Source organism: Zonotrichia albicollis, chromosome 8 (genome assembly GCF_047830755.1).
Source record: "Zonotrichia albicollis isolate bZonAlb1 chromosome 8, bZonAlb1.hap1, whole genome shotgun sequence".
Taxonomy (NCBI): domain Eukaryota; kingdom Metazoa; phylum Chordata; class Aves; order Passeriformes; family Passerellidae; genus Zonotrichia; species Zonotrichia albicollis.
In genome coordinates, this window is record NC_133826.1 from 1,560,519 (window position 1) to 1,588,481 (window position 27,963).

At 54.5% G+C, this 27,963-nt stretch overlaps 3 protein-coding genes across 3 annotated transcripts in view; 1 reads left to right on the plus strand and 2 right to left on the minus strand.

Annotated features, from left to right (window-relative positions):
• Nucleotides 1-1,084: 1,084 nt before the first annotated feature.
• INSL5 (insulin like 5) lies at nt 1,085-4,283 on the plus strand. Its single transcript, XM_074545486.1, has 2 exons — nt 1,085-1,327; nt 4,048-4,283. The coding sequence occupies exons 1-2, from the start codon at nt 1,108-1,110 to the stop codon at nt 4,281-4,283; spliced, it is 456 nt and encodes a 151-aa protein (XP_074401587.1). The 5' UTR covers nt 1,085-1,107.
• A 74-nt stretch (nt 4,284-4,357) lies between these two features.
• Nucleotides 4,358-6,037, minus strand: DYNLT5 (dynein light chain Tctex-type family member 5). Its single transcript, XM_014274187.3, has 3 exons — nt 5,878-6,037; nt 5,676-5,800; nt 4,358-5,232 (listed from the first exon to the last, which is right to left on the minus strand). The coding sequence occupies exons 1-3, from the start codon at nt 5,912-5,914 to the stop codon at nt 5,029-5,031; spliced, it is 366 nt and encodes a 121-aa protein (XP_014129662.2). The 5' UTR covers nt 5,915-6,037; the 3' UTR covers nt 4,358-5,028.
• A 1,339-nt stretch (nt 6,038-7,376) lies between these two features.
• Nucleotides 7,377-27,963, minus strand: part of SGIP1 (SH3GL interacting endocytic adaptor 1) — a 56,629-nt gene continuing 36,042 nt past the window's right edge. The window contains exons 15-24 of the mRNA XM_074545612.1: nt 27,614-27,735; nt 26,227-26,353; nt 23,151-23,210; nt 17,207-17,318; nt 15,970-16,125; nt 14,987-15,119; nt 14,434-14,636; nt 13,640-13,704; nt 13,016-13,180; nt 7,377-12,179 (exon numbers count right to left, since the gene is read on the minus strand). Coding sequence (XP_074401713.1) covers nt 12,157-12,179; nt 13,016-13,180; nt 13,640-13,704; nt 14,434-14,636; nt 14,987-15,119; nt 15,970-16,125; nt 17,207-17,318; nt 23,151-23,210; nt 26,227-26,353; nt 27,614-27,735 — 1,166 coding nt within the window. The 3' untranslated portion in view covers nt 7,377-12,156. The remainder of the gene's footprint in view (nt 12,180-13,015; nt 13,181-13,639; nt 13,705-14,433; nt 14,637-14,986; nt 15,120-15,969; nt 16,126-17,206; nt 17,319-23,150; nt 23,211-26,226; nt 26,354-27,613; nt 27,736-27,963) is intronic.

Sequence of the window (27,963 nt, forward strand, 5' to 3'; positions counted from 1 at the left end):
ATTATCCTGACAATAAACACCCAGCACTCAAACACAGCACTGAATTAAGGATCATTTGTGCTGCATTAACATCCACTTCCTCCTGTGTGCTGCACACCTGACAGGAGACATGCAAACTTCCCCCGACATAAAATTCATCTTGGTGTGTTTCAAGGAAAGACACTCGTTAAGGTGAATCATTTGTTAATCATTATTATAAATCCAACCAAAATACACCCTGTATTTTCCATTCATGCCCGTGACTGTTTGCTTACTGCTAAAAAACAAGCTTTCTGTAACACATCATAACCCACCCTGCACACAGTGAAAATCAATTACCTGTAACTTTATGGTGCTGGAAAATTCTTGTGGTGCTAGGAAGGGCTCAAGATCTCCAAAGTTCCTCATGTATTTTGTTCTTAAATATGGAATTTCTGACCATGTAAGTCAGAAATTTCCTCCTAGAAGCATTTTATTGCAAGGATTTTTTATAGAAACATAAATACACCAAAGCCAACATTAGGAACCAGTAACTCAGAACCAAGCTCTGCTCCCAGAGCAGAGACTCAGCTCCATGTGCTGCAGGATCATGTCCCGTCCTTGGCACGCTGGGAATCCTGGCTGGGATAGCAATACATGGCACAAACTCCTCTGGAGTGGATTTTGCCAGCAGGGCTTGGCACTGGCAGGGTTTCCCCACAAGCACTCACAGGTAGCAGTAACCAAGGTGGGGAATGAAGAGGTGCACGATGCAGACATCATGGGGAGGAGTTCATTCCATTCTTCTTTGGGATCAACAACACAAACAGACCCCAGTCAGGACTGGGCACCAGGCCGTGTGGGGAACACAGACACCAAGCCCACTGAGGACAAATCCCACCACAAACACCCTTTTGTTCTGGCAGAACACACATTAACTGCATCCACCCAAGCCATACCCCATAAACTGTCACACCTCAGGTGTTCCCAGTAAAGCAGCTTTGTAGACTTCAGAAATCTTTCATACCTGACTGAGATCCCAAAGCACTTCAACCATGACCAGAAACAAGCAGTTTATTTGTTTTCAGCAAACATTGCCACCCTCAGAGTGAGCTGTTACCCAGTGGAGTGGACAGAGCGTCGGTATAAATGGGAAGGCTCCAGCAGAATTCCCCACGCCCCACTGGGAAGCAGCACGTTGGCAGCATGAGGGGCACGCTGCTGGCTCTGGGCTGCCTCACTCTGCTGCTCCTGGCACGGGAAGGGACAGGGGAAGGGAGCAAGGTGAGGCTCTGTGGGAGAGACTTCATCAGAGCCGTGGTGTTCACCTGCGGCGGCTCGCGCTGGAGAAGGGACTGCGACCTGCGGGGTGAGTACAGCCCTGGAGCCTGGGCTGCCTGCTTGTGCCCATCCCAGGGGCTTCTGGGCATCCCAGGGGCCTGCCCTGCCTGCTTGTGCCCATCCCAGGGGCTTGTCCTGCCTGCTTGTGCCCATCCCATGGGGTTCTGGGGATCCCAGGGGCTTGTCCTGCCTGCTTGTACCCATCCCAGGGGCTTGTCCTGCCTGCTTGTGCCCATCCCATGGGGTTCTGGGGATTCCAGGGGCTGCCCTGCCTGCTGTACCCATCCCAGCGCATCCCAGGGATCCCAGGGGCTTGCCCTGCCTGCTTGTGCCCATCCCAGGGCATCTCAGGGAATCCCAGGGGCTTCCCTGCCTGCTTGTGCCCATCCCATGGGGTTCCAGGGATTCCAGGGGCTGCCCTGCCTGCTGTACCCATCCCAGCGCATCCCAGGGGTTGCCCTGCTAGCTGCACCCATCCCAGGGCATCCCAGGGGCTTGCCCTGCCTGCTTGTGCCCATCCCAGGGCATCCCAGGGTCTGCCCTGCCTGCTTGTACCCATCCCAGGGGCTGCCCTGCCTGCTTGTACCCATCCCAGGGCATCCCAGGGATTCCAGGGGCTGCCCTGCCTGCTTGTACCCATCTCAGGGGATTCAGGGGATCCCAGGGGCTTGCCCTGCCTGCTTGTACCCATCCCAGGGGATTCAGGGGATCCCAGGGGCTTCCTCTGCCTGCTTGTACCCATCCCAGGGCATCCCAGGGATTCCAGGGGCTGCCCTGCCTGCTTGTACCCAACCCAGGGCATCCCAGGGGCTTGTCCTGCCTGCTTGTGCCCATCCCATGGGGTTCCAGGGGCCTGCCCTGCCTGCTGTACCCATCCCAGGGCATCCCAGGGGCTGCCCTGCCTGCTGTACCCATCCCAGGGCATCCCAGGGGCTTGCCCTGCCTGCTTGTGCCCATCCCAGGGATTCCAGGGGCTGCCCTGTCTGCTTGTACCCATCCCAGGGCATCCCAGGGATTCCAGGGCCTGCCCTGCCTGCTTGTGCCCATCCCATGGGGTTCTGGGGATTCCAGGGGCTGCCCTGCCTACTTGTACCCATCCCAGGGCATCCCAGGGGCTTGTCCTGCCTGCTTGTACCCATCCCATGGGATTCTGGGGATCCCAGGAGCTTCCTCTGCCTGCTTGTACCCATCCCATGGGGTTCCGGGGATTCCAGGGGCTTGCCCTGCCTGCTGTACCCATCCCAGGGCATCCCAGGGGCTGCCCTGCCTGCTGCACCCATCCCAGGGCATCCCAGGGGCTGCCCTGCCTGCTGTACCCATCCCATGGGATTCCAGGGCATCCCAGGGGCTTCCTCTGCCTGCTTGTACCCATCCCAGGGCATCCCAGAGAATCCTAGGGCATCCCAGGGGCTGGGGACAGCACATCCCTGCTCCCCTCAATCCCTGCAGCTCCAGCCCCCCAGCACAGGCTGTGCTCTGCTCCCTCTCCTTGCAGCTTGTCTGGCTCAGCTTCCTGCGCTGCTTTGCTAAAGAAAAATAATTCAGACTTCTAAGACTTCCTAAGCTTACCTGAAGAACAGGATCCAAGGCAAGGCTGAAAAATCTCTCTGCCATCTAATTTCAGTGACAAGTTTCACTAAAGGCAGTGCAAGTGTTTTGCTGTGGTCTTCACTTTCCCCACCAGAAACCAGAAACTTGATATAACTTTCTAATTAAAGCTTGTTGAATATCTGCTCTGCAATTTAAGCACCTTCACATGGGCTGTTTTGCTAAAGAAAAATAATTCAGACCAAGACTTTCCAAACTCACCTGAGGAACAGGATCCAAGGCAAGGCTATCACTGAAAATCTGCCATCGCATTTCAGTGACAAATTTTGCTGAAGTCAGTGCAAGTGTCTTGCTGTGGTCTCCATTTTCCCCACTAGAAACCAGAAACTTTATAAAACATTGTAATTAAAGCATGTTGAATGTCTGCTCTGCAATTTAAGCACATTCACATGCTTTTGTGTATATTTATACTTACTAGCACATTTCTTGAAACTCAGAAAATTTTGATTTGATGGTCAGAAAATTCAACCATTACATGCACAGCTAGACACGTGTACTCTGATCAAAATAAATAGGGAACAAGAAAATAACGGAGACAGGTGACAGCAACAGAGGCTTTCTACACTTCCTACATCTCCATTTTTGGAAAAGTCTCTTGTAACAGCAGCTTTAAGCAAACACAAAAGTGGTAGCACAGGCAACCCCCTCCCCAAAATCTGTTGAAGGGCCTTGCTTTTAAAAAATGAGAACTGCTGCACCTTTACAGACTGCACAAGGCCCAGCTGTACTGAGGTACTTAATTCAACTGCAGCTGGACTGTAATTTCTGTGGGAACACCAGAACTCTGGGGTAGCTGATGCCTTAATGCAACACCTGCAATTCAGGAACCCCCCAGGTCCAGCTCAACGTGCTGGTCAAGAGCCTCTGACACATCAAATCAGTTTTTCCTGGAGAAGCAAATATATCAGTGTGAGACTCAAGGCACCACAGGACACTTTTCAACATAAATCCCTGAACTCCTCAGTTTTACCACGTTGATCACAGGTTATTCCTCACAGTGAGGAGTCCGTGATGTGGTGCTCTTATCAGAGGGCAACACTCAGCTCCCTGCCTGTAGCTTGGTCTGTCTTTCTAGTAAAGATAAAAAGCATAAATTACTCATCTTCCCACGACTTTTAACTTCTCATTTTCCTGTGCCAGAGAGTGAAAACCCCCAGCATTTCCCACACGAGGACGAGGGTGATGCTGACTTCTCACCACGCCCAGAGCCCAGGCTGGGGATCCACAGAGGAGAGCCCCAGGACGTCAAAGCTCAGCAAGATTTGCAAAACACCAGCAGAGTTCCTGTGCTGAGCAAGCGTGAGGCAGCCAAGCTGCTGGCCACATCCTGCTGCAACGAGGGCTGCACCAGGACAGAGATCAGCTCCCTGTGCTGAAACGCAGCAGCTCGGAGTCACAGCGTCCAGGGATTAAAATAACCATGACAGAAACCACAGTCCTTTCAGTTGTGTTCTTTAATTGTAGTTTTGGGTGTTAAATGCCACAGTGCACACCAGCAAGTGGCTTCAGAGTGTCTGCATTTCACAGTGTTTACAGTGAGTTAAACTTTTAGTCATGAGTACATGAAATGTTTCTTCCCAACTAACTACTGTTCTGGTTTCAGCTTTGCCCCTAAAATGTAATAAAATAAGCAGCTTGTGATAGGTTTGTTCTCTCACTCAGGAAAACCTAACAGCAGGTTTCAGCTGGGAAATAGGGGTAGCAAAAAGTGTGGTTTCAGATTCAGAGCTAGGTGAGCCAATGACTGCACCAGGAGAGACTCAGGACCCTCAGCACCAGCCCCAAAAGTGGGCAGGCAAAACCCATGGTTAATTCCCTAATCCAAATACTTCCAGTAATGTTTCCTGGAGAAGAACAGAGAAAACATTACTTACAGGCAAAATTCTAAAAATATTTCCCCTACAGAGCAAGTTCTGAAAGGAGCAATCAGCTGCAAAACTGTGCCATATAAAGCCACTTGTCAGAGAAAACCCCCTGAAAGACCCTTAGTCCACTCACCCACAGGCTCACATTTCAAAGCAGATGAGAGTACCTTGATCCTTCTCAGATATTTTCAACAGCAGAGCCAGGAAGAGTTAAGCTGAACATTAATTTCTCCTGCTGCTAAACTCTACTACCTCCCTATTCAAAATACACACCATAGACATTTGCCACAGCAAACAGCGAGGTGTTCTTGAACACGCAGGAGGAAAAGGTGTCGCTCTTGGGATCCCAGAGGCACCTGCTGCTGATCTGCATGCTCTGCCCACCCAGCTGCCCAATGTGTGCCACCACCACGATCTTGTACCTGGGCACCGCCAGCGCCTTGACCCGTGCCTTAATGACCTGCGGGGAAAAACAGATTCAGTCCAGACGGGTTCAAAAATGGGGATGGATTTACAGCAGGGCAAGGGGGAATGGTGTTGTACTGCCAGAGGGCAGGGATGGACGGGATATTGGGAATTAGGAATTGTTCCCTGGCACAGGTGCCCAGATTTGCTGTGGCTGCCCCCGGATCCCTGGCAGTGCCCAAGGCCAGGCTGGACACTGGGGCTGGGTGCAGGCTGGAACAGTGGGAGGTGTCCCTGAGGTTGAATGAGCTTTAAGGTCCCTCCCCACTCAAACCAGCCTGTAAATCTATTAACTAACTCGTATATGTCTGCACCCTCCTCTGAGCAACCCCAGCCGGCACCTTGACACCGCCTCCAGCCTTTATCTTACACTTTATCACCATTTTGGGGGACATTTGGGGCACCCATGGAGGCACAAGTGTCCCGTCCCGGTCGCACCTCGGCGATGTCCTTGGCCGCCTCCAGGCACGGCCCCGGCTCGTAGCGCTGCTCCCTCAGGGCGCTCCCCAGCACATCCCTCAGGATCTCCTCCACCGCCGCCACCGGGAAGCGCCTGGCCGGCCCTGCGAGACAAAGCCCGGGTTTGGGAAGGAACAATCTCGCAGCGCTGGAGGGTTTTAGAGGGGCAACCGACACCCACCCGAGCCGGGCTCCGCGGGGGATTCACCGCCCTCCATTGCCCTCAGCTGCGTGAGGGGAGGCGGCGCCGGCAGCGGGGCCCGCCCGCCGCGTTCCCGTTCTCCGACTCCACCCTCCGTATTCCCGGCCTACATCCCCCCACTTTCCCGTTCGCCGCCTCCGTATTCCCGTTCCTCGCTTCCATTTCCCCACATCCCCGGCCTCTGTCCCTCTGTATTCCCGTTCCCTGCCTTCGTATTCCCGTTCCCCGCCTCGTACCCCCACGTTCCCGGCCCCGCCATTCCCACCCTCACGGCTGTGAGTTCCTGCGGTTCCCCCTGCTCCCCATAGTTTCCAGCCGTCCTTGTGTGTCCTCGCAGCTCCCTGTGAGTCCCCATGGCTTCCACGTATTCCTGCAGTCCCTGGTGTCCCTACAGCTCTTTGTGTGTCCCTACAGGTTCCCATGACTCCCGCATGTCCCCCTGTTTTCCGCAGGTCTCTGGATTCTTTTACAGTCCCCATGGTTCCCATGGCTGCCATGTATCCCTAGAGCTTTTCCAGATCCCTCTCTGTCCCCATGGCTTCCACAGGTCCCTACATGGTCCAACAATTTCCACATATCCCCGCAGCTCCCACATGTCCCCACATAAACCTAAAGGTTCCATGTGGCCCTATGGCCTCCAAATGTCCCCACAGTCCCCACAGCTCTTTTATGTTCTCAAGGCTCCTGAGGGTCCCTGTGACCTCCTCAGGTCCCCATGGCCCCCATGGGTTCCCACAGCCCCGCCAGATGTGGGTCCCTATGGCACCCGTGGGTCCCAATAGCCCACACAGATTCCTGTGATCCCTGTGAATTCTCACAAACCCCTGTGTCCCCACAGCCCTGAAGCGACACAATGACCTCCACAGGTCCCCCAACCCCATATCCCTCATGTCCCCACAGCCTCATTCCCTCAAGCTCCATCCATCCCCACAGTCCCTGTGGATCCTTGTGTGTCCCCACATGCCACCCTCAACCTGTCCCCATGCTGGGACACTGCACATAACTCCAGCAGCAATGCTGGTTTTTGGGACAGGGACCCTTTTTTGGCCCAGCCTTCAATCCCTCTGCCCGCTCCTCTGGGTGCTCCTGAATGTGGAAGCAAAACTGGCTCAGAAAAAGAAATGTTTTACATTTTTTTGTTTATTTTCAAGGAAAAAAATAATAATAATCACATTTAAATTGCAACTCAGTTGGGTATTTCATGTGGTTCTTATGTATAGGATGAATAAACTTTGTTCTGACGTGGGGATTTCTTTGTCACAACGCTCTGCATGGTAAATAATTGCATATTTGAGAGTCGGTGAAATCGGTGACGGGGAGGATGGAGGAGAGACATTTATAAAAAACAGTATTTACAAAAATGATATCCACATAGTCGTACTCTAATCTATAAGGCAAGTAACATTTAAAATATGTTGTTTCATGATTATCTTCAACAAGTCAATACAACACATTCATATTACCAGTGGTCAAATACAAAGCTTCGCTGCAGTAGTCCCTGTGCAACAAACCTGTACGTCTTTTATAGGTTGTTTGTCTTTTTTTTCTCTGAGAACAGTAGGAAAGCAGCAAAGTTTTCATCACAGACTAAGCAGTACCTAGGCCATCATAGACTAAAGGTATATTATATCTCATTGCACGTTCAGGCAGAAAAGGCCAGCCATTCATTAACTTATTTAACTTAAATCTTAAAAATAGACCTGTGTATCTTCATCCACAAATATTTATAAACATTTTATACACGAGGGAGTTCATTAAGTGGTCCAGGGTGATACCTGGGGATATCTGATCACTGCTGGGGTGTCACAGTGGGGCTGTCCCACCAGCCCTGGGAGCTTCCTGGCACATCCCAACCCAAATCCTGGCTCAGACCACGCCACATCTCTGTTTGTTTCATGTCATCCAAGCATCCAGGGGATTTCATCAACCTTATGACGTTTGGGAGTGAAAAACCCCTTCCTGCATGGATGAGGAACCCAACGTGGGGGCAGCACACCCACAGCGATTCCCGCTGTCCCAGAAAACCTGGATTTCTAATGGATGAACAGGGCATCCCCAAAGCCTCGCTGGGATCTGGTGTGTTCCACCACGTCCTGCTTGTCCCCAGGCCTTTGAAGAGCATCCCACCATCAATTCATGCTCCAAGAACCACTGCCAGCAGCATCATCCCTCCCAAAGGGACAAGGGAAGGCAGGCAGGAGCAGGGCGGATTCCTGCAAATCTTTTCCTTGCAGTGACAGAATTCAAATCCTGATTGGAATAATCCTGATTATCATAAAACCTCCCTGGCTCTACACGGATTCATTTCCTTGGGAAATCGTGAAGAAAAGAGCAACAGAAGAATTCTGGCTATGAAATGAAATCTTTGAGACAGTAATTTCTAACCTGGAAAGTACAACAGGATGGCATTACGTATTTTGGTCATGACTAGCTTCAAAATTAGGGGTTTTAACCAATATATTTTCACATAAAAACCACAAAAGGGTAGGGAAAAAAAATGTTTGACTCTCTCTTAGGCAAATTAAAAATCTGTCACCTTTTCAGTGCACTCCAGCCATTGAAAAATGCTTCTGCTGGGAGAAAGAGGTGGTGACTCTTTATTTAGGATGCTCCTGCTGGAGGGATCTCAGAGAGCAGCCCAGGAAGGGTGGCAGGGGGGCTGTACCTTCCCTTCCCATCCCCGCTCTGCCTGGCTAAAAAGGGAGGGCATTCCAATGGAAACTTGCAGGTTTTTCCCACTTATGCTTTAAAAAATTATAGATAAAACCTGAAAGTGCAGAGTGAAGACAAATTAATTTCACTGGAATACCGAGTTACAACAAAACCAAGAAGATGTAAACAGGGCAGTGATATTTAAGAACAAATGTAGACACCAAGTGAAAAGCTCAGTATTTGGTGTTTTTTACTACTATTGAGAGATTTCAGAGTTATTAAGAAATATTGTTAAAGTAGGAAACTGCTCTGAAAGGTCTCCTTTGAGGAGCACCATGAGCTGGCTGAGAATTGTGACTGTTTGCAACAAACAGCAGAAAGGTGGTAAGAAAAGACTTCCTGCTCCTACCACGTAAGATTCCAAGTCTGAAGGTATCCACGGGGAAAAACTCCTGCTCTGCCAGTGGGACCTTGACTCTGCAGGTGTGGGGCTGCCAAATTCCCAGGGGAAAATTCCTTTGGCAGAGGCTGCTGAGGACAGTCTAAAGGGAAATGCCCACGGAAGGAATGGAGCTGAAGCCTCTCTGTGCATGCATTCACATATTTATGATTGAATGCCTCCTTTTATTTGTTATTCTGCTCACCCAGATGGATCCTGGTGCTGCTGAGCTCAGGGGTGCCAGGGCTGGGCAGTGCCAGGGGGCTGAGCCCCCTCTGCAGCCTCAGCCTGGCTTGGGAAAAGCCCTGCTGGGAAACAGAGCTGTGGTGCTTCCCCTGGGAATGCTCCAGGGCTGGAGCCAGGCTGGGAGAGCTGGGAATGCCCAGCCTGGAGAGGAGAAGGATCCAGGGAGAGCTCAGAGCCCTGGCAGGGCCTGGAGGGGCTCCAGGAGAGCTGCAGAGGGGCTGGGGACAGGGATGGAGGGACAGCACACAGGGAATGGCTCCCAGGGATGGATGGGAGATTGGGAAGAGATTGCTCCCTGGCAGGGTGGGCAGGCCCTGGAATAGAATTCCCAGATTTGCTGTGGCTGCCCCTGGATCCCTGGCAGTGCCCAAGGCCAGGCTGGAGCAGCCTGGGACAGTGGGAGGTGTCCCTGCCATGGCAAGGGTGGAAAAGGATGATTTTTAAGATCCCTTCCCACCCAAACCAGTCTGGGATCTGTATCAAACCAAACCAGTGCCATTTCACCTCTCTGTGAGGGGCCAGGCAACCCCAAACAGATGAATTCCCTGAAAATAGACAGATTTTCCTTCCTAAAAGCCGAGGTGAAGCCTGCAGAGCTTGATTGCCCTGAGCATTACAGGTCTCTGGAGCTCTCACCAAGCTCCCAACAAACCCCAGGGCACTCTGAGAAAACCCTGTGCCAAAAACTGGCGAGAGCAGCGTGGAAAAACCTGTCCCAAATCGCTGCTTTCGGTCCCAGTGTCACAGGGCTGGTGTCACCTGGAGCCGTGTCCCTGTGGGGCTGGCAGTGCTGGCACATCCCACATGTCCCAGAAACAGGACAAAATGTCCCAGGCTGTTCCCATCTCTCTCTCCAGGCTGTGAGGGCTGTGTCCCCACAAAGTGACTGACCTCTGTTTTGTTCGCCAGCTCAAACAGGGTGAGCTTGGGAGCTTTGGGTTATGGGTTTTTCTGTTACAAAAGCACTCAAAAACCCAATGCTAATGTAAACACCTTGTCTTTCAAATGAAATATAAAGTAAAATCTCTATGTTCTGGTAATATTTACATTATAAATCCATTTTTTTCAGGTCTATGCCATAGAACTTTTTTGGAAGGATGGGTTTAGAGCAATTGTACACACCATAAACCTGATTCTTAGGGTTTGCCCCTGTATTTCTGTGTCAGAAAGGGGTGAGCTGCACACTTTATACAAATTTCCAGTTCAGGGGGAAGATCATTCATGGAGTGGAACACTGAGGAGTGCACTCCCAAAATCTGTGAGGATGTGGGAAGCTGCAGGAGCAAACTGTGCTTTTCCTTTCCTGCTGCTGCCTTCTGTCAACTCACACACAGCTCACACCCCAAATCTCAGCCTGGGAGCCGCCTCACACCTGAAACATCCCCACATTTCCTTCTTTTCTCTCACGACGGGCACAGATCTCTGTTTTCCTTCATCAAACTGCTCCATGAGCGAGCGCTTCCAACATGCCCAGGCTGTTTTCCAGTGTAAATTCACCACTCCAATCCTGGCAACACCTGGAAAACCAGCACTTTTTGTCACCTTACACATTCCCAAAGTCCCAACACGCCATTCACGGATGCTCCTCTGTGCATCTGTGTTTAATTTCACAAAGGTTCCTTCATTTTTCTTCCCCAAATTGCCGAATTCTCCCGTTTCACAAGCCCGGCTGCAGCACATGAACGCCACCAACGCTCCCACCGTGCTGCCAGGAGTGGGCTGAGATCCACAGCAATGAGCAGCACTCACACAGCGGGACAGGGAAAACACAGAGGGATAATGTTTTGTGCCCCATTCTCCAGTTTAACACTTCCATGTGTTTTCCCATCTCTACAAGACAGCTGCTCCCAGTGCTGGTGAGCTGGGCTCCTGCCCTGGCTGCTCCTGCTCCCTGGGGAATCCTTTCCCAGTGTTTTTCCATACACATTTCCCTGCCTCAGTGCTGAAACAGAGAAGCAGGTGCGGCTGCAATCCTTTAAAGCATTTTCTAAACCCGTAGAGCTTTCAGAAATGGGGGAGAAAGGCAGAAAAAAGCCAGCAAAGCAACGTAAAAACACAACGGAACATCCGGAGGCAGCTCGGAAAACACATCCTTGATCCCAGCAGAGACATTTTGGGCCAGTGCTGGGAGCTCAGAGGGACCACCCAGCCTCTTTGCTGCTTCTTTCCTCATCTGCATCCCTGCAAAATACCTGGGCACGGGGCAGGGAAGGGCTGCTGGGATTCCAACAGGGAATCTGCAGCTGTAAGAGAACACAGAGCTGGAAATTGGGAGTCAATACTCCTTGCAGAAGTGAGATTTCCTTCCTGGGACAATGTCCTAGGAACCTCCACCTTTCCAAGGATATTTTTCTGGAGTTAAACCAGCTAAACCTGAAGGTTTTTATTGATTGCTGTGAGACGTACGAAGGACTGAAGGAAAATTAAATCAGCCTGTGGGCCCTACTGAACTCTCTTTTGATGAGGCACCCCCTTCATAACAGCTACCAGTATCGTATTTAAATTGTATATATTGACAAAATGCAATCTACCTCTGTAAGCATTGTGCCATTCAACAGTACTACTATTAGATTTATATACCACAGTTTAAATTACATCCATTTCATGAATGGTAAAATGCTAAAACTCAAGTGTCTAACTGCCAAAATACAGCCTTACTGGAATGAGTACAATTTACAAATACAATAATTACATTTTAAAACCATTAACAATGTTACATCTAGAAGTAAATACTGGAGGACTGGTCAAGACGGTGTTTTCCAAGGAAAAAAAAATGCTGAAAGTTGTCGACACTTCCAACAGAAATGTCCCGAGTGCAGGATTTAGTTCATTTTCCTTAAACTGTAATTAAAACCCGTTCCACGCACAGCAGTCCTTGGGTATTTTCCATAGTATTTTCCATGGACTTGCATAAGCTTCCATCAGTTATCCGCCAAATATTTACCTAGAAACGGGATCAGAAATCAGCTGGGGGGAGGGAGCAGCCCTGATTCCCAGGAGTTCTTGCCCACCTCCACCAGCCCTTCCTGCCCACGGGAAAATCCTCATTATACTCTGCAGCAATGAGCAAAAATCCTCGTTATACTCTGCAATCATGAGCAAAAATCCTCGTTATACTCTGCTACCATGAGAAAAAATCCTCGTTATACTCTGCAACCATGAGCAAAAATCCTCATTATTCTCTGCAGCAATGAGGAAAAACCCCCGTTATTCACTGCAGCAATGAGGAAAAATCCTCGTTATTCTCTACAGTTACGAACACAAGGAAAAATCCTCGTTATTCTCTACAGCAGTGAGGAAAAATCCTCATGATTTTCTGCAGCAATGAGGAAAAATCCTTGTTATTTTCTGCACCCATGAGGAAAAATCCTCGTTATTCTCTGCAGCAATGAGGAAAAAAATCCTCATTACTCTCTACAGCCATGAGCACGAGGAAAACTCTTCGTTATTCTCTACAGCCATGAGTACAAGGAAAAATCCTTGTTATTCTCTACAGTTATGAACCCAAGGAAAAATCCTCGTTATTCTCTGCAGCAATGAGGAAAAATCCTCGTTATTCTCTGCAGCAAGGGGGCGAAAGCTCTTCCTGGAGATGCCCCGGAGATGCCAGCCCTTGCCTTTCCTGCCGGAGCAGGCATGAGCCATGGAAGCCCAGGCTGGCGGGTGGCAGCAGGATTTATTTCACGCAGTCTGTCCGTCTGTCCCCCTGCCCCTGCTGTAGTGTACAGACACACAGCACCAGCGCTCCCAGCACCCTGGCACTGCCAGGGGAACACTCACCTGCCGCAAACCTCTTCTTGATGAGGGAGAAGCGGTAGCCGGCGCCCACCAGCTCGATGTCGCAGCTGGACAGGGTGCTGCCCTCGCTGGTGAACTGCACGGCCAGCGGGGCGGGCGAGCTCGGCCCCTCGGACAGCTGGAACCGCGCCAGCAGCGACCCCACACCTGCGATGGGAACCGGACAGACCCCGGTGAGCCCACTCGGAGCATCCCGGCGCGGGCAAAGCGCCACCCCAGCCGCAGCATCACCCGGGCGGGCACAGCCAAACCCCCTCACCCACCCAGCAGCATTCGGCTGCTCACACACCCCAGCGCCAGGAGCAGCTTCCCACCTGGAAAACCTCCCGTGGGACACAGCAACACTCCCAACAGGGCCCCAGCCTCGCTCAGAGGGGAGCCCAGGGCTTGGCACCCCACCACATCCCAGCCCGGCGTGTGAGTGCCCCTCGGGATGCCAAGGTGGCTGGCAAAGCAGCGCTGGTGGCACTTAGCCCTGCTTTTTGAGCTCCAAAATTAAACGGCTTTGTCCCCAGCAAGACCCTGGGCTCATGTGCCGGCACCCTCAGCGGGTCCGTGCCTGCCTGAAGGATCCTGAGATAATGACATGCATATTTGCAGGATTACCTCCATTTTCTGACTTCTGAGAGATATCAGGGATCTTCCACAATATCCTTTGCTGTTCAGCATTCCTGCAAACACACGGAGAAGAGCATTTCTGTAGGAATCAAGGAATTGCCAAGGAGTAATTTGAATTTTGATAAAGGCTGGGGTGTGGGGAATTACTCTGGTGCTGCTCTCTGGAGCAGCAATTCTGGGAGCTTGGGTTTGGGTTTCACAGCAAGTGAAAGTTCAAGTCATGGTTGGACTTTGTAGTCTTAGAAGGACTTTATTTTCCAAACAAAATATTTGTATGATTGTTATGAGGATTGCAGGTGAGCAAGAGACGTGGAAATGTGCCAGTGCCTACGGCAGTGACAGCCACACATCCTTCCATGAATCCCAGAATCCCAGACTGCTTGGGTTGGAAGGGACCTTAAAACTCATCCAGTGCCACAGCAGGGACACCTTCACTGTCCCAGGTGCTCCAGCCCCAGTGCCCAGCCTGGCCTTGGGCACTGCCAGGGATCCAGGGGCAGCCCCAGCTGCTCTGGGCACCCTGTGCCAGGGCCTGCCTGTGCATCCCTCTAAACCCTGGGTAAAGCAGCCAAAACACAAAATAAGGGCTGATGCTCTGCTGCCTGCACGTGTCCCTTCATCCCTGACCATTTTCCTGTGGGAATGGCAAGAGAAAGGGAATCAGAGTGGGGTTAACATTTCCTCCTACAAGAGGAGGGCAGGTTTGGGTCCCCAGCTCCCACCCACAGACCCCCTGCAGCAGGATGGGGGTTCTGGGCAGGGACAGGAGGAGCAATCCCTACCAGACAGCAGGAGGAAGCACAGCTTGCAGTTTGGTTACTCCTCCGTCGACGGGGACGAGGAACTGGACGTTGTTTAGAGCTACAGGCGTGGTCATTGCCTCTGTATTGTATTTGTAGTCGATGCGCAGGTCAGTGCTTGCAGGGTCACACCGCCAGCTCACTGCAAGGTTTAATGGAGTAGACTGAATACCCTGGGCAGACACCTTCCAAAATGACAGAAAAAACATTTAGTTTCCGTAGGGCTGAAGGGAGAAATCCCATTTTACAGACGCGGACATCGCACTTGGAGGAAAGACCTTGAATTCCCCCTGAATTCAGTACTGGGCTTAAAGCCAGACAACCCAGGGCCACACAGAAGGGATAGTGGGACAACAAGCCCCCACCTCACATTAGCCCCACTCTGCACTAGGGAAACACCATCTTTTACATTACCAGTTTTTATTTTACATTTACCATTTTATATTTTACATTTACCATTTTTACAGCCATAATCAGCACACTTCTATTTTTAAATTTTTTTTGGCACGGTTTTATCTCACAAAAAAACCCCTACCTGGTATTTGAGCATATCCACATTGTAATAGGTGGCTTGAGGTTTCTGTTCCGATACCTTCTTTAGGTGAGTCATCAGATTTGGCATGTTGACCCAGAACTCCTTGGAGTTGGAGTCACTCTGCACGCTGTCACTGCACAGAGGAGAAGGAACCCTTTGGATAACCTGCCTGGGCAGGACAGGGCTGTTCTACACAGCACAGGGTCTGCACTCAGTCCCACCTCCAGGGGAACATTGGCTCCCTCCCACCCAGCTCTGGCTTGTCCTGATCCATCTCCACTGGGATTCAGAGCCCTCCAAGTCCTGGGCTGATCCCCCAGGGGTGATTCTGTCCCTCTGTTCCTCCCAGGTGAGGCCCCACCTGCAGAGCTGCCCCAGCCCTGGGGACAACACCAGCAGCACCTGGAGAGAGCCCAGAGGAAGCCCTGGAGCTGCTGCAGGGCTGGAGCCCCTCTGGAGCCAGGCTGGGACACCTGGGGGTGCTCACCTGGAGAGGAGAAGGATCCAGGGAGAGCTCAGAGCCCTGGCAGGGCCTGAAGGGGCTCCAGGAGAGCTGAGAGGGGCTGGGGACAGGGATGGAGGGACAGCACACAGGGAATGGCTCCCAGTGCCAGAGAGCAGCCATGGATGGGAGACTGGGAATTGGGAATTGTTCCCTGGGAGGGTGGGGAGGGGCTGGGATGGAATTCCCAGATTTGCTGTGGCTGCCCCTGGATCCCTGGCAGTGCCCAAGGCCAGGCTGGACAAGGCTTGGAGCAGCCTGGGACAGTGGGAGGTGTCCCTGCCCATGGCATAATCCTGATACCAGGATAATCCTGATGATCTATCAACCCAAACCATTCTGGGATTTCATCAGGTGTTTGAGAGTTTCACTCCCACAATCAGTGCACCTCCCAAGGAACACACTTGAGGCCGTGTATTCTGCCAGCTCCCCGTTTTCCCGGAATGCCGCCCTCCCCGGGACGCTGCTGGGGAGCGCTTACCAGCAGAGCAGCTGGGGGTTTGGCAGGACGTGCTCCAGCCGGTTGAAGTTGAGCACGCGGAAGGTGAGCACGGCCGGGGCGGGGTTGTTGGCGAAGTGTCGGGTGATGCCCGCCGGGAAGGACAGCACCATCTCCCCCGTGATCTTCACGATGCACCTGCAGCGCCCGGCACGCAGAGCCAGGGGGAGCAAAGGGGGCTCAACATGCAGCAGCGAGGGGGGGCTGCACCGTGGGGACAGTGCCCCCTCCCCACCCGACACATCTGCGCCCCTGGGGGCCTCAGAGAGAGCAGAAGCAGCACAAGGGCTGAAAGGGATGGTCTTAAAGAAACCCTTTCTGAAGCTTCTTATTTTTGCTATCATTCAGTATTTCAGTGAAATTATTTTGTCTTTGGTCTGCCCTTTTGGGTTTTATCTATTAGAAGTCTTAAAATATAGGTGGGGAAACCCTTCAAATTTCTGTTGAATGCCATCCCATTTTGGCCAGGCACGGGAGGGGAAGGCTGCAGCCCCCCTGCTACCCTTCCTGTGATGCTCTCTGAGATTCCTCACACAAAGTCCTCACCTCCCTTTCCCACAGCAGGGAAATTTTTAAATGGGGCACCACAGCAGTGTCCTGCCCCTGGACACCCCAGGCCACATCACCTCCTGTCCTGATGCCCCAGGTTTGGCTTTTGTATTTTCACATTCTGTGCTGCTTTAGTGTGTGGGTCTGGGCTCACATCAGGGATGCTGAGCTCTGTGCACAGAGCAGGAGACAAAACAATTCCTGCTCCAGCTGGGCACCAAGGACAAATGACCCAAATCTCAGCCCAGAGCACAAACCCCGTGGGCTGGAGAGAGAAAAACAAGCAGGGTGGGACTGCCTGGGCTAAAGCTGGGATGGGACAATGAACTGCAAGGTGCAAATGGAGCAGAGCTGATCCCAGGGACAGAGCCCGTGCCCCTCGTGCATTTTGGGGCCATTTTGGTTCATTTTGGGTGCAGCCCTGGCTGGGCTCTGGTGCTGCCCAAGGTGGATCCATGGAGGAGATGCTTGGAATAAATCCCTGCTTTATTCTGGGACTCTGCTCTAGGGCAGCCTGCACAAGACATCAGTTTCTGGCTGCCCAGCTGGGGCAGAAGGCATGTGGAAAATGCCCTGAACCAGAGCCAGAGGAAGGCCTCAGTCCCCTCCTCATCCCTGACAAACCCCTCATTCCCCCCACGGCAGGGACAGCCCGGGGGTCGGCACCTACTTGTTGGGGTCAGCCCCTTTGAAGTACGCGTTGACGGTTTCGGTGAAGGCGGCGGCCACGGGCAGGGTGTCCTGTGCCCCCATGGTCAGGGGGCTGGGGCCCCGTGACGAGCCTGCAACAGAGCAAAGACCCCCCCTTGGCACCTGCGGGCACCTCACCGTGCCCCCAGCCTGACTCCATGGGCACAGAACCACCAGAACCCCCCAGGCTTCGGATGAAGCTTTAGAACGTTTGGGAAATGGCTCTGCCCCCGCCCCGCTGCCGAAAGCAAGCAAAGAAAAGGATGGAGGAGGCCAGGCGGGAGCGGCATGCGGGGCTGCCTCACGGCAGGCTTTGCATGACAGTTTTTGCAGTCGCTTTTTGGGGCCCACAACAAGGGGCTGGGGGGTTCATTGTGTCACCCTGGGATCGGGGTGCTGGCAGTGTCCCCCTGATGTCCCCCCGAGCTGAGGGGGCTCCTGCCATCCCCAGCACACTCTGCTCTGCGCTGCTCTCCTGCCCTGTGGATGCCTGGAGCATCCTCCACACCCCGCTCGCTCCACGAAACCCTCAGTGCCCCACAGGAAATCTGCAAATCATCAGAAACCTGGAAAAACAGAGGCACTGGCACAGCTTGTCCAGAGGAATTGTGGCTGTCCCCGGATCCCTGGAAGTGTCCAAGGCCAGCTTGGACAGGAGCCACCTGGGATACTGGAAGTTGGAACGAGCTGAGATTTAAGGTTCTTTCCAAACCAAACCATTCTAGGATTCTGTGATTTGGGAAAGGGGAAAAGCTTGCCTTGGTGTTTCTGTGCATCCTTGGACACTTGCCAGGCTCTAAAATAACTCAGCCCTGCAGGAACACACACAGGTTTCCCTTTGCTGGCCAGGAATTTTTGTTTCCAAAAGAAAATTGAGGATGAAATCATCACTGCAAGTGCTCCTCAGGAGCTCCAGGTGTGCTGGAAACCCTCTGTGGGACCACAAGTCCTGTGCCCACCACCAAGGGGTTGGCACAGCCAAGCCCACATCTCTTCCCCACGGAAAGTATCCAAAGATCAGCTCAGATGTCTGGGTGTTGATCCCACAGACACCCAAAAAATCCTAGAGAGGTCACTCCTGCCCTTCAGCCTCATCCATTTCCTGCAATGCACCATTTGGGAACCTTTTCAAACACCACATCCTGTACACCGGGTGAAGCACAAGGATTATTTTGCCCCACATCTGCTAAAAAGGAGCAGCAAAGGACCCCAGAGGAGCAGCTTATCCAGGGACCCCCTCAGTCCATCACCATCCTGCCAGGCAGGTGGAAAGGGGGACAGATCCATCCCAGAGTTTGCTCAGAGCACACGAGCACCTGCCAGCTCCAGCCAAAGCTGCAGGAACTCCAAAACCACAGGAATTCCAACACCAGCCCTGGGAAGGGCAGCACCTCCACAGGCAGAGGATAAGGGGGAAGCAAAGCTGAGCAAAACGTGTCATGTTCATGGTGAGCTCTTCTGCTTGGGCCATCCTCAGAAATGGTCCCTTCCCTTCTTCCTCTGCTGCTGCTCTGGGAATAAACAGGGGGTTGGGAGCAGGAAATTGGGATTTGCAACATCCCCTGGGAGAAGCACTTCTGTCACTTCAATGACACTTTGAGTTTGAGGACATTAATGGGAGAAATGATGGTTTCCACCAGCAGGGAGGAGCCCTCACACCTCCCTGAGGCACCCACGTTAATGGATAAATCCTAAGTGCTCTTTCCTGGAGGCTCAGATGAGGGATTTTCCCTTGCAGTGCCTAATGCAGCCTAAAAGTGTCAAACGCTGATGCAGCCACACGTGTCCCTGTCGGTGCCACCCCCGGGGGAATCAGGGAATGAGGGATTGCAGCTGCAATCCGGGATGGGGGTGCTCAGGGAGTGGGTCCTGCTGTTCCTGGGATGCCTCACCCACACACCAGACCCACAGCCACACATTCATTATCCTAACGAGCCCAGAGCCTCCCGCTCTGAGCCCACAGCCCAGGATATCCATCAGGGACTCCCTGCTGGAATTCCCACTGAAGAACGGACAGTTCCAGATGAGGGCATGGTCCCCAAAACCACAGGACACCACACCCCAAAACTCCAGGATTGAGGGGACACACAGGACAACATTTTCTGAAAATGCTTCCCAAAGACACCACTGGGAGCAAATCCTTGCTGCCCACCCACAGCAGCAACCCCTCAGAGCATCAAACACAGCCAATACCCTGGCAGTGGGACATTCCCACTGCATCCACCTGGAAATTCACAGAATTCCCAGAACCACTGAATTCACAGAATCCCAAAATTCACAGAATCACTGGGTTGGAAGAGACCTGAGAGATCACGGAGTCCAACCCAGCCCCACACCCCAACTCAACCCTGGCCCCCAGTGCCACATCCAGGCTGTGTTAAACACCCCCAGGCATGGGGACTGCACCACCTCCCTGGGCAGCCATTCCAGAACTTTATCACCTTGCTGGAAAAAGCTTTTCCCTGTATCCAGCCTGTATTTCCCTTGAGGCTGTGTGCTCTGGCTGTGTCAGTGCTGCTGGAGAATGTGAGTCCATCTGAGCAGCAACAACAACAAAACCTCCTCATTTCTAATGGGCTGAAGGCTCTGTGGGTGGAATTGGGGTTCTTGGTTCCCTCCACTCTTCCCTCATGAATCCGTAAATCCTTCTCTTCATGGCTTCAGGGAATAAATTAATTTTTACACTCATGTTTTCACTAAAGAAAGAAAATTATAAACTATTATAAGCGTTGCAATTATTGTCCAGAAACCTGAGAGACAAATGCAGTTGTGCTGGCACAGCTCCACCCCAAACCTGCCTTTCAGCTCCTGCTTCAAAAGTCATTTTTATAAACATTTCAGTTGCACAAATGACCTGATAGTAACAGAGAAAAAAATAAATCCACTTTATGGAGCTTTGGATCCAGACATAAGCAGCAGACCGGCTTAATTTGCCTTATTTTTCCCTACAAAAGGTGGAAAATGCAGCTGTGGAGTAGCCAGTGATCCCAGAACATGAGAGCATCACCACATCTCCTTCCACACAGGGACAAACTGCCCCACCTTCATCAAGCATGTGGATCTTGCCACCAAAAAAACCCAAAAAACCCAAAACAACCAAATCCAGAAGGAAACCATAATTTCTCTTCTGGCATTCCACGCCCTGAGTTCCAGACACCAAACTCAGCAGATCTCCTCTCACTTCCCTGCACATGAAGGTTGTATTTTTTTCTTTTCAAGTCGGGTTTAAACATTTAGAGCTCAATGAGGAAATCCAGCATGAGGAAGTGAGACAGCTCCTTGCTGGGCTGTGGGATGATCCTGGGGCAGTGCCACACTCCTGCATGCCCAGGATAATCCCACCCCAGCTCCAGACCACCAGAACCAAGCCCAAGAATTCCAGTACAGGGTTAAGATTCCAAGGCACAGGAAAAGCCCCAGGTGTGCAGTGCTGGTGGGGAGGAAGCAAGGGGAATGTGGAGCTGGAATGTTCCTGCTGAGGGATAACGCTGTTCCTGCTGTCCTCAGCTCTTCCCAGTGCTCCCAACAAGCCCCTGAGAAAGGAAATGCAAACAGGGATTTTGGCTGGAGACACCAAAACTGCCCCGAGCACCAGGAGGAAGCAGCTCCTGTGTGACCCCTCCTGGGTCTAAACAGGGAGATGCCATCAGAGTACGGACATCAAAGCAGGAATTGTCAGAGTGGGGACCTTGGAAAAAGAAGGAAAGGAAGAACCTAAACCCCTGGTCACCACTTGATCCCTGCCTCCTGCTGCTGCTCAGCCATCACTGTCACCAGGATGGGTTTGCTCCATGAGCCCAAGGAGTCCAAGCCAGGCACTGCCATCCTGGGCCACTGCTGAGCTCCCCAGCCAGGCCCTGCCATCTTGGGCCATCCCTTCCATCCACAGCCAGGCACTGCCATCCTGGGCCATCCCTTCCATCCACAGCCAGGCCGTGCCATCCTGGGCCACTGCTGAGCTCCCCAGCCAGGCCGTGCCATCCTGGGCCATCCCTTCCATCCACAGCCAGGCACTGCCATCCTGGGCCAGTCCTGAGCCATTCCCCACTCAGGCATTGCCATCCTGGGCCACTCCTTCCATCCACAGCCAGGCCCTGCCATCCTGGGCCACTGCTGAGCTCCCCAGCCAAGCAGTGCCATCCTAGGCCATCCCTTCCATCCACAGCCAGGCCCTGCCATCCTGGGCCATCCCTTCCATCTCTAGCCAGGCACTGCCATCCTGGGCCATCCCTTCCATCCACAGCCAGGCACTGCCATCCTGGGCCATCCCTTCCATCCACAGCCAGGCACTGCCACCCTGGGCCAGTCCTGAGCTCCCCAGCCAGGCCCTGCCATCCTGGGCCATCCCTTCCATCCACAGCCAGGCCCTGCCATCCTGGGCCATCCCTTCCATCCACAGCCAGGCACTGCCATCCTGGGCCATCCCTTCCATCCACAGCCAGGCACTGCCATCCTGGGCCATCCCTTCCATCCACAGCCAGGCACTGCCACCCTGGGCCAGTCCTGAGCTCCCCAGCCAGGCCCTGCCATCCTGGGCCATCCCTTCCATCCACAGCCAGGCATTGCCATCCTGGGCCAGTCCTTCCATCCACAGCCAGGCACTGCCATCCTAGGCCATCCCTTCCATCCACAGCCAGGCACTGCCATCCTGGGCCATCCCTTCCATCCACAGCCAGGCACTGCCGTCCTGGGCCAGTCCTGAGCCATTCCCCACTCAGGCCCTGCCATCCTGGGCCATCCCTTCCATCCACAGCCAGGCACTGCCATCCTGGGCCACTGCTGAGCTCCCCAGCCAGGCCCTGCCACCCCAGGCCCCTCCTTTGCAGGCAGCACGGCAGCTCCCAGGTGCTTCCCTGGGATTTGCAGGAATCCCTCCCCGCTGCAGGCAAACCCCTGCCTCTCCTTCTGCTGTTAAAAGGAAATGTTGGCTCCGTGCCTGCAGGATGAGGCTGCCCCCAAAGCCTGGGGGATTGTCCTCTCTGGGATGTGACACAGCTCGGAGAAGGTGCCATCGGCCCCAAACCATCGGGAGGTTTTCCCCTCCCCAGCGCTCCTCATCCACGAGGGACCCCAAACCTCCAGCAGCTGCAGCCGAGCACCCCAGCAGCACAGCCTGGCCCGGCTCGGGCGGTGCTGGCAGTGCCAGCGCATCCCGGAGCCCTTCGTGCCCCCAGCGGGACGGGAGCAGCGCAGGGGCAGCGGCTCCTCGGGGCTGGAATTGCCCGGAGGAGGGCAGGGGGCAGCGGCTCCTCGGGGTGGGAATTGCCCGGAGGAGCGCAGGGGGCAGCGGCTCCTGGGGCTGGAATTGCCCGAAGGAGCGCAGGGGGCAGCGGCTCCTCGGGGTGGGAATTGCCCGGAGGAGCGCAGGGGGCAGCGGCTCCTCGGGGCTGGAATTGCCCGGAGGAGCGCAGGGGGCAGCGGACGCGGCTCCTGGGGGCTGGAATTGCCCGGAGGAGCGCAGGGGGCAGCGGCTCCTGGGGCTGGAATTGCCCGGAGGAGCGCAGGGGGCAGCGGCTTCTCGGGGCTGGAATTGCCCGCAGCAGCTCCGGGAGCCTGGCAGGGTCGGCTTTCTCGGCAGCGCAAGCGGCTCCGCTCCCTGGTTTTCACCTCCGTCGGGGAATATTCGCAATGTTTCTTTGGGCTTTTTGGCTTGCTTGGGCCGGATTTTTTTTTTTTTTTTTGAAAATGAAATCAACGAGGCAAAAAATAAAAAGAGATCAGCGGGACAAATGGCACAAACCAAATCAAATCAAACCGATTCCGGTCGGACTGGCGATGTCATCTAAGTAGCCATAGCATTCCGCACGGGCAGCTGGGTTGGATGGAGCCCGGAAAGCTGGATTGGATGGAGCCTTGGAAGGGAACCCCGGGAGCGAGAGAGCGAGGGGAGCGAGAGGTTACCGGCTGTGATTTGCACTACTTACCTTCGAAAGTCAAATAAAACTTTCCTCTGTCAAACCAAACGAGGGAAGGCTGTTCATTCTCTGTATGGCCAGGAGTTGAAGCGGGATGGGAAAGGTTAAGGAGAGGGAGAGAGAAGGACACAGTGTGAGTCACAGAGCAGGTCATTAATGTCGCTACGGGGAGGGGGCGAGGCGCTGCAGGGCGGTCACACGTGCAGGGACAGGGGCGTGACAGCGGCCGCCGGCTGGGGGACAGAAAGCGGGAAGCAAAGCTATGGAAGCCCAGATAGAGGAGTCGTTCTGCCCGCCGGGCGAGCGGTTCGCAGAGGTGCTCTCGCTTTTTTTTTGGCCGCGGTAGAAGAGGTTTGTCGGCTCATGCGCTCCGGGTTCCGCCTGCGCGGAGCGGGGCCGGCGCTGCTCAGCATTCCCGGCGGATGCTGCTCCGCACGCCGGCCCGCAGTGACACTCAGGGACAGTGACACGTGGCTGTTTGCTCTCGCACCTCAGGACACGACACTTGCAGAGAACCGGACACACGCACACAGAGCAGCGGATCCTAGCTGGAGCCTTCCCTTCCCGTCACAGCCAGCTCCCTGCGCTCCACCACGCTGCCATAACTCGGGATGTGAGGGCCGGAGGGGGGGCGTGGGGCGAACAGCTTTTGGAGCTGCTAAATGAACCTTTTGGAATTCGGGAGGTGCCAACCTTCCACCTCCGAGTCCTTTGAGTCACTGAGAAACTGTCATGCAAGGTGCTGCGAGCGGTGGGTGCCGCTCCGAGGGCGGAATTCTCGGCAATTCCCTGCTAGTACAGTACCTGCCGGCGTTTCACTGCGCCCCTCAAACGCGGGCAGTTTGTCAATAAAAGCATCATCCTCTGATAACACAAGCAGAAGAAACGCAAAGGAAACAAAGAAAGAAAGAAAAGAAAAGAAAGGAAAAGAAAGAGCACAAAAAGAATGAAAACACGGATCCCAAGTGAAACCAAGCAGCGCACTTGTACCAACGCAGAGACAGAGATGACGGAGGGGCACCGACACGGGAACCACAGAGCTCCTTGCTGTGCCAGGAATTGTCCAGACTGACATGCAGCCAACGAGGAAAGCACACCAGAACAGCACGGAGGACACGGGGATGGAGCAGCCCTGCCCCTGCTCCCGGACAAACTCCGTGGGACTTTGCCACAGGGCACGGGAGATGGGGAATGCGCTGGAGCCAGACTCCAGGTGTCCCAGCCCCCCGGGACCTGCAGCGGTCCCTGATCCCAGACCTGCCCATCCCTGCACACCTCCCAGCACAGCTTTTCCTCTCATGGGAACTGGAATGTGTCCCTCCTCTGCTGTGGGTTTCCCTGGATGCTCACCCAGCACCAGTGCCCGCCCTGGCCTCGGTGGGGACAAGGAGACACTTTCCCAACGCACACCCCAAACCCTGTCTGTCTCTGTCTGTCCCCATCCAGCTTTTCCCAAGGTTTAGGCTGGATGCCCGCAGAAAAGGTTCCTCATCCAGAGGGTGCTGGCACTGCCCAGGCTCCCCAGGGAATGGGTGTTTGGACAGCACTGCCAGGGATGCCCAGGGTGGGATTGTCGGGTGTCTGTGCAGGGCAGGAGTTGGATCAATGATCCCTGTGGGTCCCTTCCCACTCGGTATAATCTCTGCATGGAGCTGGAAGTGCAACACCTACAAAATCTGGGGTGCTCCTCCTGACTGCCCCCTTTGGAGTTCCCTGGCCAGGGGTGACCCCAGAGCCCCGATTTTGGCTCTGCTCCAAGGAAATCTCCATAGAGAGTGTGGGACCCCAACTTCTCCCCCAGCCCAGCAACCTCATCCCCTCTGCTCAGCACGGGGAGGTCACTAAATCATCAAACAGCAGCTTTTGATCCCAAAAATATCAGAGAAAATAAGAAATCTAAATAGAGAGCCTGAGGGAGCTGGGATGGCAGAGCTCAGCTCGCTCCCATTGCCCTTCCCAGCCTCCCGCAGCCCCTGGGACTGTCCCTGTGCTCAGCCTGGCTGTCCCCTCCCCTAACGCCGTGTCCCTGTGGCCACCGTGCCCCCAAGCACTGCCACAGGCACAGGGGACGCTCAGGGCTCGCTGTCCTGGTGACATTTGTTCCAGCCAGGCGCTGTGACAGTGACCAACAGCCGGAACAGGCACCTACAACACCCGAGAGTGAGGTGACACAGGACGGAGACGCAGTCGAGACTCCAGCAAAGCCACGGGGAGGGCTCGGTGCCAGCGGCACGGCGGGGACAGCGCCGTCACGGGGGTGGTGACAGCAGTGCCACCGCTCCCCGCGGGGACAGCGGTGACAAAGGGCCGGGCGCACGGGAACTCCCGCCAGGCCGGCTTTTCCAGAGGGTTGGGGAGAAAAGACAAGGGAGGGAGGTGATCCTGGAGGAGATGGAGGCGCAGGAAGCGAGGGGCAGGGGCTGGCAGCCAGGGATGGAGGAGGAAGAGGAGGGGGAGCGCCGGCAGCAGGGACAGAGGGGACAGGAGGGGACAGAGGGGATGGAGGGGGAGGCGTGGGGGGACCCAGCGCCTGGAGCTGGGAGCTGCCAGCCAGACTCGGTTCCCATCCCTCATCTCAGCCCCGGGGTTTGGCAAACCCCACTTTTCCCAGGAAAACTGCAGCGTTTGGTTCTGCCCTCGGACATGGCAAGTGGCTGGGAAAAGCCACCTTCTTTTCCAAGACCCTTTTTCTGTTACTGCTTTAAGGGCAAGTTTGAATTAAAGACGTTCCAAGAGATTTAATATCCCTGGATCCCAAGGTCTGGCTTCCAGCCCCACTCTCCTCCAGGCACAAGCCTCCCCTGCAAAAAAAGCTTATTTTGCCCCAAATTACAGCCCAGAACCACATTTTCTGTTACAATTCCCTTGACTTTCACCAAACATCCATTTCCCACAACATTTGGAAAAACTTCCCTCGCAGCATCACCCTCCTGATCCATCACCCCCCTCAAATCCCTTTTAGCATTTCAAACCCTGATGGAAACTAAGAATCCAACCCCAAAGAGTGACCTAGGGAATGAAGAGGCCTCAGGAGTTACTGGAGGATTAGGAAAGGTGAAAGAACAGCAGTGCTGCGTGTGTTTACCAACGGTGGGAGTGGTGGCTGCACTCAGGGAATTGGTGGAAGAAATGGAAGAAGTACTTTCAGCACGGGCTAAAGGTGCTATCGGAGGAGGGCTGGAGGAGTGGATGGGAGGGCTAAAAGGCCTGGACTGGAGAGAAACATAAAACAACACAAAGTTAAATAAAATCTAAACAAAAACATTTGCATCAAACAAATAAAATTTCACCTGGACCCTCCTGACTACTCTGCTGATGCCCCAGAGGGAAAATTGGAATTACTTTAGTTGTTTTAGTACCAATGGCATTTTAGCTTGGAGCTGGGAAAATAGATTATCCCCAACACTGTGGGGATGGGTGTGGAGATTCCACCCATCCACACCGAGGGTGGGAGCTCCAGGGGCTGTGGGATGGATGGAATGGGCTGGGCACTGGGCAGGGAGCAGTGCCCACCAGGTGCCAGCTCCCCAGGCCCTCAGGGATCCTTTGGTGGTCATTTTGTACCCTCAGCATCACCCCAAAGCCCTCACGCCTTACCTGGAGCAGCCTGGGGTGGCACACAGGACAGCCCTGAGCTGGCACTGCTCCTGGGGAGGCTGGAACTGCTCTGCTCTGCTCCCAGAGCCTTCCCGGGGCACATTCCCACCCCAGCCCTTGCCCTGAGCTGGCGCTGCTCCTGGGGAGGCTGGAACTGCCCTGCTCTGCCCCCAGAGCCTTCCTGGGGCACATTCCCACCCCAGCCCACCCCAGCCCTTGCCCTGAGCTGGCACTGCTCCTGGGGAGGCTGGAACTGCCCTGCTTTGCCCCCAGACCCTTCCCAGGGCACATTCCCACCCCAGCCCTTGCCCTGAATGAGCACTGCTCCTGGGGATGCTGAACTACTCTGCTCTGCCCCCAGAGCCTTCCCGGGGCACATTCCCACCCCAGCCCACTCCCTGCCCTTGCCCTGGCTGAGCACTGCTCCTGGGGATGCTGGAACTGCCCTGCTTTTCCCCCAGACCCTTCCCAGGGCACATTCCCACCCCAGCCCTTGCCCTGAGCTGGCACTGCTCCTGGGGATGCTGGAACTGCTCTGCTCTGCCCCCAGAGCCTTCCTGGGGCACATTCCCACCCCAGCCCTTGCCCTGAGCTGGCACTGCTCCTGGGGATGCTGGAACTGCTCTGCTCCCAGACCCTTCCCGGGGCACATTCCCACCCCAGCCCACTCCCCGCCCTTGCCCTGGCTGAGCACCATGGTTGGCATCACCAGGCTGGCAGAGCAGAGGTGGCACAGCCCTTCCCACGAGGATTCCCAAATCCCAGAGGAGCCCATCCCACCCCGGTGCCCGCGGCTCTGCTGCCCCATTCCCGACTGGAACGCCGCCCGCCGCCCCTGGCAGTGCCCTGCCGTGCCCCCAGCCCTGCCCACGTACCACGTCGCTGACGGGGGGCTTGCCCGGGGGCAGCTTGGGCCGGGACGGGGGCCGGGGCGGCGGCGGCGGGGGAGTGCCACACGGGGCCAGCGGCGTGCCGGGCCGGGCTGGGGACGAGGAACCTGCAAGGAACAAACAACGGGAGCCGTGAGTGCCCGCGGGCTCTGCCCAGCCCAGGAGCTGCCCCTGATGGGGGCACAGCCCGGCTGCTGTGCACGGAACATTCCAGGAGGGATGATGCCCATGGGATCCTGGCAGGCTGCCCAGTGCCCGGGTCCCTCTGCAAAACTGACATCATAGAGCTGTCCCAAAAATACGGGCAGGAGGGATGGGATGGTGGATGGAACACT

What these genes read in the sequence shown, in the direction of transcription:
- DYNLT5 (XM_014274187.3), bottom strand. Translation starts at nt 5,914, where the DNA reads ATGGAGGGCGGTGAATCCCCCGCGGAGCCCGGCTCGG. An exon ending in CCCCGCGGAGCCCGGCTCGG is followed by an intron (nt 5,801 to 5,877) that starts GTGGGTGTCGGT and finishes TTTGTCTCGCAG; the next exon opens with GGCCGGCCAGGCGCTTCCCG. An exon ending in CGGCCAAGGACATCGCCGAG is followed by an intron (nt 5,233 to 5,675) that starts GTGCGACCGGGA and finishes TTTTCCCCGCAG; the next exon opens with GTCATTAAGGCACGGGTCAA.
- INSL5 (XM_074545486.1), top strand. Translation starts at nt 1,108, where the DNA reads ATGGGAAGGCTCCAGCAGAATTCCCCACGCCCCACTGGGAAGCAGCAC. An exon ending in AAGGGACTGCGACCTGCGGG is followed by an intron (nt 1,328 to 4,047) that starts GTGAGTACAGCC and finishes TTCCTGTGCCAG; the next exon opens with AGAGTGAAAACCCCCAGCAT.